General features: G+C 38.7%; 1 protein-coding gene across 1 annotated transcript in view; it reads left to right on the forward strand.

Annotated features, from left to right (window-relative positions):
- Nucleotides 1-3,849, forward strand: part of Ak9 (adenylate kinase 9) — a 244,663-nt gene extending 240,814 nt beyond the window's left edge. The window contains exons 38-40 of the mRNA XM_023708665.1: nucleotides 1,331-1,433; nucleotides 2,622-2,736; nucleotides 3,353-3,849. Of these exons, the coding sequence (XP_023564433.1) occupies nucleotides 1,331-1,433; nucleotides 2,622-2,736; nucleotides 3,353-3,555 (421 nt within the window). The 3' untranslated portion in view covers nucleotides 3,556-3,849. The remainder of the gene's footprint in view (nucleotides 1-1,330; nucleotides 1,434-2,621; nucleotides 2,737-3,352) is intronic.
- The last annotated feature ends 7,210 nt before the right edge of the window (nucleotides 3,850-11,059 follow it).

Raw genomic sequence — 11,059 nt, forward strand, 5'->3', positions numbered from 1 at the left:
GACAACCTCATGCCTGCACCATGCTCTTGAACCTCCAACATGATGAATTAAATAAACCTAATTTTTTTGTATACTAAAAAAGAAAAAAAGACAATAAACAAAAAAAAATTTAGAAAGAGATTAGATACTACTGTCCAGATTATAATGCTGAATTGTGTTCTGAATGTTTTAAGATATACCATGCACAAAAAAATTATTGAATAATTTTATCAAATAATAATTGATAAATTGTTACTTTTTATTTCCCATTATATTATCTTACAAAAATTAGTGAAAATATATGATTTTTGGCCATTCTGTATTTAAATAATTGGACTGGTAAATGGTTAAACACTTAGAACTGCTTCAGAATTTCAAATAAGGTGCTGTGCAGATTGAATCACACCTGCAGAGAGGGCATTGGGCATCATGGCATCTGTGGAGAGGCTTGCTCTTTCCAGATGTTTAAGTATAGAAAAGGGAAGGATATAGGGCTGAAGAAGAAAAAGTGGATTATCTTTTTATTATTTTCTTCATTTAATCTTTTTTCTTTTTGTGTATAGGGTGGTTACAAACATGTTTAAATGCAGACACATAGGAAGGATTCCAGAAAGAAGGAGAGGACAAAGGTGCAATGAGTGGGGAGGAGGGGGGAGAGGGAGAGAGAGAGAGAAGAGAATATGCAGGATGAGCCACAGTATGGTGGGGAGAAGAGGCAGCTTTGTGGGGAAGAAGGACCTCATGTCCTGTGCATGCTGACCTGTTGAGAGAGGAAACTCTATTCTGACTCTTACACCTGGTCCTAGTGTGACATCTACCTCAGGGATGAAGAGGTACTTGGATAATTAGAATTTTGAAGAAAATAAACTTTTAAGTCGGAGTTTTCTGAGTTTATTTTTTCTGTCTTTGTTGTGGCTGTTGTTAGTTGTTTTTATTTTTTGAGACAGGGTCTTGCTATATAGGTCAGGTTGGCCTTGAACTGATTACCAAGTCCAGGGTGACCTGGAACTCATGATGAAACTCCTGCCTCAGTCTCCCAAATGCTGAAATTAAAGGTATCTGCCACCACCATACCCAGCTAGAGTTTTCCAATTTTAAGATGCAACTAGATAGAAATTCATTTTATCTAGTAAAAAACAAGGAAACAAAATAGGTATGCAAGGCTGCAAACTCAGGTGAAGGGGCGCCAGGGAACTTCCAGGAGCCTCAGGCATCCCAATTGTGTGATTTGCTCCAGTGGAGAAAAACACGTCCTGAGCCTTACCTTTCAAATGCCTTGTACAATTTATGTCCCTATATATGGAGAATGAGTATATTCATTATCATCTGTTAATTGATTTTGTGTTCTTAGGTCACCACTGAAATACTGGGATCAGAAGCTTCCACAGAAACTTCCCCCATTAAAGGAACCGATGATCCTTACTAGTCTTCCTTTACCCGGATATCTGGAACAGGTTAGGGGAATAAAGGGTGCCTTCTTTTTAATAGTTATTTTCATTTTTGCAGCAATGAATTTCAATGATTTCTGAGGGTTTTTTTTTTCTGTTTTTGTTGCTGCTGTTGTTAGTTGGTTGTTACTGTTTTGTGAGACAGGGTCTTGCTATATAGGTCAGGCTGGCCTTGAACTCACTATGTAGCCCAGAGTGTCCTGAAACTCATGGTGAAACTCCTGCCTCAGTCTCCCAAATGCTGAGATTACAGGCGTGTGCCACCTCCACACTCAGCTAGTTTTCCAATTTTAAGCTGCAAATCTCTTAAACTACTATGTTCATGAGTGGTTGCTAAAATGTATGAAAGGCACCTACTTTTATAGATAATTCCTAAGTATCTTCACTAAATAGAAAAGAGCAGGTGATTTTAAAATTATTTATATTTGACTTGGATGGGTAGTTTGGATCCTATTTTTTATTTGGAGTGATTATAAAATATTTCTATAATTTGAAATGTGCAGATTCAGTCTCTAAGAGGTTAAAACACTGCTCAAAAAGAGTTGCAGGGACTGGCCAGATAGCTCAGGGACTGGGTGCTACCACACCCAGTTTTGGTGCCCAGCTCTGTGCACACAGGTTGGGGCTGGCACAGCATACAGTACTGAGAATCAAACACAGGTCTTTGTATTTGTCTAAACAAGCACTTAGACCACGTAGATATCTTCATAGCCTGGGAGCACTCTTATAGAGGGCAACTTTTATCGGAAGGGGCTCTTATCATCTTTGGAGCCCTAGGAACTGCTTCAGTGACACTGTGGTCTCTGGAGTTCTGTGTCCAGTGGTCAAGGATCTTCATGGCAGAAAGCAGACCAGCCAGTTCTAAGAACAGAAGGGGATATAAGTCGATAACTTGATGTCTAAGTCCCACTTCTTTCCTTTTTAATTTTTTGTGATATAAAATGCCACTTATATACAAATAGAACTGCGTAATGAAGCCCAAGTGATAATCCATCAATCAGCTATCCCCAAGCCATTTTGCACTTCACTTTTCCTAATCAAATATTTGTTGTGTTTCTTTCCTGTTGTTTAATCTTTATAAGCCTTATCACCAACCCCAAGGAGGCTATTTGAGGCAAGGAATTAGCTATTATCTAATGCACTGAAAAACCAACTCCAATGTATACATGGTTTTAAATTTTTTCCTACATGCAGGGTATTGCAACTTCTCTAATTAAAGCAATGAATGCAGCAGGGTGTATAAAACCCAAATTTCCCTTCTTAAGTATAAGGAGATCTGCACTGCTGTACATAGCATTTCATCTAAAAGGTATGCACATATTAGTGAAACACTGCTCAGAACTAATTTAGCATTAAATGTAGCATATGTATTAAATAGGGTTGTTAATCTCAGGTGTGTGTGTGTGTGTGTGTGTGTGTGTGTGTGTGTGTGTGTTTTTCCTGGAAAATGTAATACAGGGCATATTAATAAAAATATGAAAGCTGAAATGCTGGTTTTAAGAGTAGGGACTATAACTAATACATTTAGCATTCCATAATCCATGACATACAGAAGGTGAATACAGGCAATTACAATGTTAAGAGACTAGTACTCCGAAAAGAAAAACATGGGAAAAGAAAGACAAAATGGGAACAAAACTTTGTAAATAAGAAGACAAAGAGGGATTGAAGGGAGAGAAGCAGAATGTGGGAAAAAAATGTACCAAAATATATTATTTGCGAGTACAAATTCCTTATGATGAATGTATATCTAAATTGTACTACTAAGCTTAATTTTAATAAATAGAAAAACCCTCCAATCTTATCTGGAATGTTCAGCCAATAGCTGTACAACTCAGTCATATACCTAAATTCACTTTCTCTTTTTCATTTAATGACTTACTAACATGTAGGAAATATTCATTGTTCTATGGAATTTTTGACAGCATTCAATCCCAGAGGTTCTGAATATACAAGAAAGAAGTATAAGAAGAAGATGGAGCAGTTTATGGAGAGATGTGAACTCATAACATACCTCAGTGCCAACATGACCAGAAAATACAAGGAGCCTCAGTTTAGAGCCATTGACTTTGATCACAAGCTACAGACCTTTCTTTCTCTCAGAAATTTAGACCCGGCTAGGAGATAGTTTTTTTTTTACCATAGGCTGAATCTCATGTTACCTCCAAGTGACACAGGGAAACCAAGAGCAGTAGATCCAAGACTGTCCCCAACTCACTGCTCCTGAGTGATATTACAGGGTTGTCTGACTTCAGAAGGACTCAGGCTGGCCAACCAGGACAGAAAGCTCCTCTGCAAGCGTGGGTTTTGAAGTTTGATACTCTTTGCCTGAACTTTGATTCTTGAAGAAAACAAATATTCCACTTATAATTCCATTAAGGATAACTTCTAATAAATTTATTTTCCTTTTTAACATTTTAATGGAAAAATCAGTCTCTGGTAAGGAAAATTTTTTTCTTTTTCTTTTTTGATGGAACCGGGTGTTGAACTCAGGCCCTTGTGATTGCCATGGAAGTACTTGTTCTATTTAGCCATCTCCCTGGCTCCTAAGGAAAATTTTTACTCATTAAATTTTATAAAGCTTCAAGAAACAAAATTAATATTGATATAAATAAAACAAATATTATGCTTTTACATAAGGAATTATAAACTGTTTGAACTTAAGATGCTATCATTTTCCTAACAAAATAAAAGAGTTTTCAGTACCTGACAGTTAGTGCCTTCTTTAAAAAATTCACTGAAGCATGTTTTATACATTATTTTATATTTAGAAATTACCTGGAGTTTAAATAGTTGAATGAAACAGGCTGGCCAGAGAGCTCAGTGGACTAAAGCACCTGCTTAGGCAGGTGCAGGACCAGGGTTCCATCCCAGGTGTGCTGGGCCGGCCCATCTCTGGGGTGTGTTGAGACATTGATTGAGACTCGACATGGTGATGCATACCTGTAATCCCAGCACTTGGGAGGCTGAAAACAGGAGGATCATTATGAGTCCAATCTGTGTAGTGAGACCCTGTAGATCCTGTATGAAATACATTTAAAAAATAATAATAATAAAATAAAAATAAATAGAAAGTTGAAATCTAAAGAATCTTATTGTATGGCATCTGTAAAGAACTATAGACTAGAGATCAGGTGTAGTGACACATACCTGTTAACCCAGCTACTTTACAGGCTGAGGGCCATAAGTTTGAGGCCAGCAGAGTCTGCTTAGTGAGACCATGTTCTGAAGTGAAATAGGGATGGGGATGTAACTGAGTGGTAGAGTACATGTAGAACACACGTAAGGACCTAGATTTGCTTCTTGGTACTGTAAGAAAAATAAGGTATGCATTATAGAAAATCTTCATTGAATTTGGGATGTACAAATAAGATTTAATTTCATAGTTGCTGTGTAAAAAATCTAGACATTTAAAAAGTAAAACTGGCTCTCTTAAAAAACTTTAATGACCATTAATTATGTAACCTTGAGTAAATCTCAACTTTGAACCTTGTTTTCTTAATCTCTAAATAATTTAGCTCTGGGTCTTACAATTTCACTAATGTTAATTAAAAACTAAAAGAAACCTGTTGTATAGATTTTTAAAAATATATTTCACAATAAAATAATTTTAAAACAACATGTAGACCCCTGTTATCAATGTGAGAGCAAAGCCTTTTGAGACTGAGAGTTGCCTATAGCTACAAAGTTTTGCTGATGACTTATAACCTCCCTTATAACTATTTGTCCCTTTTTTCTTTTATTTTTTTTCAGTATCAGGGATTGAACTCAGGACCCTGTACTTGCTTATTCTGTTGAGCTATCTCCCTGGCCCCTCTCTCCCATTTTTTAACATTTGTAATATACTAACTTCACTAGACTACATCCTACTAGTTTTTTATTGTTTATTTTTCATTTTTGGTTCTTGTCATCAACCTCAAGGCCTTTTGTACTCTAGTGCACTCTAGGTAAGAACCCTGCTACAGAGCTACAACCCCAACCCTGGATTATTCGTGTGTGTGTGTGTGTGTGTGTTACTAGGAATTGAAACCTGGACCTTTGCACTGACCTACATCCCCATCCTATATATATTTTTTTTTGAAAATCTTGCTAAATCCCTGAACTTCCTGGGTTGGGTTCAAACCTATAATCCTCCTGCATCAGCCTCCCAGAGTGCTGGGATTATAGGTATCCACCACTGCTCACATTAACATACTATATTTCATTGTCTAGGATGATTTTTGAGTAAGTGTCCTACTTACCTGTTTTCTCTTTGGGAATTAACTGTCCCTTATTTCTTCAAAGGAGGAAACTTAGTTCTTGAGCTGAGCAGAGGATGAAATGCCACGTGCTCTCTTGTCCCTGCACAGGATCTCTTCCTCTTAGCAAATCTGCACAGCATCATGCAGGAGGTGGGATCTGTGGGTGTGTGGGAAATCAAACTCCCCAGAATATCCTAAGTTGTAGAAACTGCAGTTCCTCCCAAATGCAGCTGGTTACACACAAGAGCTCATCTTGGACAACTGTACACATGGCTATCATTTTCAGGCTGTTTGCCATATGTCAAACAGTAATTCACAATTCATGTTAGCCAAACTACTTTCCACATTGCTTTCAGGGATGTCAAAAACACAAATTTTGCTTCTTTACTATTATTTGGTATCATCTTGCTAGTTTTTGCTTCATTTTCCATGTGTGCAAAACTTAACTGTACTGGCTTTGAATTGAATTGAGACCAAGACCAGAGCAGATTAGAATTTGGAGAGCCTTTATTAGCTGGTCTAGTGGCCAGCCAGCTGCACTCCATGCAGGTCGGTGCTAACCAGCCACGCCCAGTGGAGTTGAGTTCAGTCCTTTAGAGCAAGCCTTGTTGATACAGCTGCAAGCTGTTCATGACTAGGAGGTTTTCACAGTTTTTAGCAATAAGTGGAACTTGCCCCAGATGGGGCCTGTTTACAGGATATGGTTAGGGTGGAAACACAGGAGCTGTGTACAACACTAACAGGCTGAAGGATCTGCACTTGAGCCAGGAAGCAAAGCTCAAAGGGCTAGAGCTCCCTGGCAGCTTTTCCCAATAGAAAAATAACAAGAGCCACATTGATTTCAACCCATTACAATAACTTTATTGCTTTAATTTGAATAGTGAGATTGAACATTATTTTATATGTTGATCAGAAGACCCACTCTTTTTGTGATTTCTCTTTCCCTCTGTATAATTTAAAATTATTTTTCATGACTTCTTTATGAAACATAGATATTAGATCCTAGTATCTAGAATAAATAAATCCTACATTTGCTATTATATGTGCTGCCAATACAAACATATTCTATTAGTTAACAAAGGAAAATCTGCCTATTATTTTTTTATGACTTTGAATAGTTATCTAAATTCTGGAAATATTTCCATCTCCAGAGAATTCATACATCTCCTATTGTTTTCTTCTCCTTTTTGTGTCTTTAAAATATGTCTATCTTTAGGGCTTCAAGAATTTATTTCAGGACATAATATGAGCTATGGTTTTAAATTATTCAAAACTCAAAGAGTGTAGTTTTAAAATATTTTAAGATTGAATATGCTTTTCAGTTTATTCTTAATTCACTTAAAATCTTACAAAGTTCAATGAATTTATTCAAATTTCATAAATTTCAATGAAGGGGAAAGAGTTCAAAAGTAGGAAATGAATGACAAATGTATTTTACATGTGATTAGCTCTGTGTATTTTTTTTTTTAGCTATGTGTAGTTTTGATTGATTTTCTTTCTTTTTTTATTTTAGGGAAGGGTCTACAAGGGTGTTCAGGGTCTCACTACTAGACTGGACTTGTAGTGATCCACCTGTTTACAGCCTCCCAAGAGCTGGGATTACAGGCGTGTGCCACTACAGCCAGTCTAAATTGCCATCTCAGTGCACCCTGGAGGTGGTGCTGGCATAGCAGTGATTTTCTTTTTTAATGCTTTTGTTTTTTCTTTTACAAATGAAGGCTGGGTAAATGTATATTTACAAAACTCAAGAGTCTTTCATTTTGGGTGATTCTGGGAAAAATTCTTAGAGGGATGATATCTGAATAAAATGGCCATTCAGAATCAAGACAGGTAGGGCTGGTGAGATGGCTCAGAGGTCTAAAGCGCCTACTTAGAACAAGCTTAGCAAAGCACAGGGACCGCGCGCGGTTCAATCCCCCAGCACCACATGCCAGCCAGCCAGCCCCGTCCCCTGGTGGGCTGAGCTGGCCACACACACACACACACACACACACACAAATAAATAAAATTTAAAAAAAAAAGAATCAAGGCAGGTAAAATTAGAGAAATTAATCAAAATTGAGGCGTTGTTTTGTTTTGGCAGTACTGGGGATTGAACTTGGGACCTTGTGCTTGCCTGGCAGGTGCTGATGCCACTGAGCAATCTCCCTGACCCAAAATTGAGATTTTTAACCAGGAGATGAAAGGCATTCCAAGATTTCACAATTACATATATTCACCAAACCTGTGTGTCAAGCATGTTGAACACTGCATAGTATATACAAGCGTGTGTATAGTCATAAGAACTGTACATTCTATGATAGGAAATAAAACTATGCAGATGTACATACCAATTGTGAGTATGCACAAGGTTTGGGACCTGAAAACTAGAGCACTACTGAATTAATACTTTACTTTTATTTTATTTTTATTTATGTATTTGGTACAGGGTCCCACTACGCAGCTCGGACTCGTAATGACTCTTCTGCTTTCAGTCTTCCCTGTGCTAGAATTACAGGCATGCACCATTACGCCTGGACTCGTTTGCCAGCTCAGTGCACCACAAGGGCAGGGTTGGTGCAGCATGTGGGACTGGGGATCGAACCCTGGTCCCTTCATTTATCAAGGCAGGTGCTTAGTCTCCTGAGCTATCTTGCTGGCCCAATATTTTACAATTCTTTATAAAAAGCCTTTGTTGGTATGAAAATATCAGTTATCCTTCTGTTTCCCTCAAGTTTCTTTAGGTTGTAATAAGGCTTGGACTATAATTTCTTTCCATGATAGTCATCTTTCAACTCTCACAGGGTGCACAAGTGTGTTTGATGCTTTTCTTCATGACAAACGATTTCTACCTGCTTTAAAGTTCCAGCTGATCATGGCCCTCTTCTTCCATCTACTACCATGGTCTTATACTCAATTTATCCTGAGGCTAGTAGGCCTGGGTCTCTGTTCATAAAGTTCTCAATTCCTGGAGCTTCTCCTGACTAGAAGAATTGGAAAGAAGGAGGAAGACTGGATTTGGATGAAGAGATAAAGTCAGGGTATCCCATGTATCTATCAGTATTCATTCTGCCAGTGATCTCTTAGAATAACTTATAATGTGTGCTCTGATAACTCCACTATTAATATCTCAAATTCTGTTCTCACCTCTAAACTCCAGAATTACCTATGACTGTCTACTCTGTCCCCTCATGGGTATCTAATTGATATATCACATTTACTGTATCAACCCTACACTTGTTATCCATGTAACTCTTCGTGCTCCAATCTTCCTTCAGATCCATGACAATACATGTTAACACTGTACAGTAGGTCTGCCCCAAACCCAGTGGTCAGTCATGATTACATTCCTGCCCTCATTCTTCAAATCCACTCTCTTAGCATGTCCTTCAGAAAACCCACATCCAAAATACAAAATACATTGCCAGCATGGACTATTGCACTTTGCACAACTGTCACCCCAACCCTATTGCTACATCCATGTTGCTCTACAACTTACTCTTTATCTAGAAAAAGAAGTCATCGCTAAATACATAATCTGATTGCATCAATCTGTAAAAATCACCTTCCAGTGGCATATTTCAGGTAAGATGAAATATAAAATCCTTTTACATGCTATATTTCTGACTAGTTTCCCATGATACAAAATACCTCTGGTTAACACCATGATAATTATTTTAATATTGAGTGTTGAACCTAGGGCTTACACACTGATATATCTTCAAAACTATTTTAAAATTTTTTTGAGATTAGCCTTGCAAAATTGCCCAAGTTGGACTTGAACTTGCAATCCTCCCACTTCAATCCCCAAGAGTGCTGGAGTTAAAGACATGCCACCACATCTGCTTTCTGTAATATTTTAACCTGCTTCATATTATGGGATGCTGCTATGGTTTGTCATTATATGCCTTCCCTGAACATCATGCTCTCATAGGTGGGGCTTTTGAGAGGTGCCTGGAAAATGACCTGTGACACAGTGTTATTGTATATGGAATTGGGATGAAGAATTTGTGGCACTGAATAAGTCCATTAAGTAATTTATGATGGTTCTGGGTGTCAATCAACACAGACACCAACCCCTGGATGAGGGAGGTACCAAACAATAGGTTTATACCCTACATTGAGTATTAAGAAAAGGACAGAGGGAAGCTAATGGCTTCATATTAACCCTGCCATGGAGGTGAGGATTAGGGTCAGGATGAGCATCAGGGGCATGGTCAGAGTCAGGGTCACGGTGAGGATCAGGGACAGGGTCGGGGTTTGGGGTTAGGGGTTAGAGTCAGTGTCAGGGTGAGGATCAGGGTCATGGTGAGGGTCAGGGTCATGATTTAGGGTTAGGAGTTATGGTCAGGGTCAGTGTTCAAGGTCAAGGTGAGGTTCAGTGTCAGAGTTGGGGTTTCAGGTTAGGGTTAGGGTTAGGGTTAGGGTTAAGGTTGGGTTAGGGTTAGAGTTAGAGTTTAGTTGTAGTATTAGGGTTTTTCATAGTGAGAACTATGAGAAGTCTATCTTAACCTTATCTTCCTGCCTCAGATTGCTGAGTACTTGTATAGCTGTATTTCTGCCCACACCCTACCTTTGTAGTTGTTATCTATTTAGATGGACCTCAAATTATAGTCTATGTGTTGTGGCTTTCTCAGCACTATGTTTCTAATGGGAATATTAGGTCCTTATCAGGAGTACTGAGGTTCATGATATTGTGCAAGCTATGTTAAAAGCAGAGTGCATTAGCAGGTTGTGTAGCTGAGATGTAAGTTTCTTACCTAGCAGGTAAAAATTCTTAGGTTTGATCATCATTATCACAAGAAAAAGAAACAGTAGTGGAATATGCAAACGTTTAACTGCGTACTCTGGAAGCTTAGGCAGGATAACCTCAAGTTCAAGGTCAGCAGCCTTGATGACACAAGTAGTTCACAGCTAGCCTAAGCTAAACAGTGAGACCTTATCTCAAAAAAAGAGTTACAGCCCTGTCTAGGGCACTTGAATTCTAATTGAGCAATAAATAAAGGATAATAAATAAAAGCATTGTGCTATGTCATGAAATTTACATCTATTTTTTCCACCCGGGATTTTTTTTTTTTTTTTTTTTTTGTGGTACCAGGGATTGAACTCAGGACCCTGTGCATGCCAGGCAAGGGCTTATGCTACTGAACTATCTCCCCGGGGCCCCTCAACAGGGACTTTTAGTGAAAAACTTCATGTTCAATAAAATAGAAAGTGAAAATAGATGGACAGAGAGTATGGAAGGAGACCCAGTCCTAGCCCAGGTCCGGTGAGGGTGTGGAGAGCTTCCTGCTAACCTACGCCGGCGGAACCAGTCCCAGCCCAGGTGCAGCATGGGCTGGACCCTCTCCCACCCCCTCGGGCCGCCCCCCACCACTCCGCAGTACCTCCCCCACCCCTCCCACCAAGTAG

This window comes from Octodon degus, unplaced genomic scaffold, assembly GCF_000260255.1.
Source record: "Octodon degus isolate 3935 unplaced genomic scaffold, OctDeg1.0 scaffold00431, whole genome shotgun sequence".
Lineage (NCBI taxonomy): Eukaryota > Metazoa > Chordata > Mammalia > Rodentia > Octodontidae > Octodon > Octodon degus.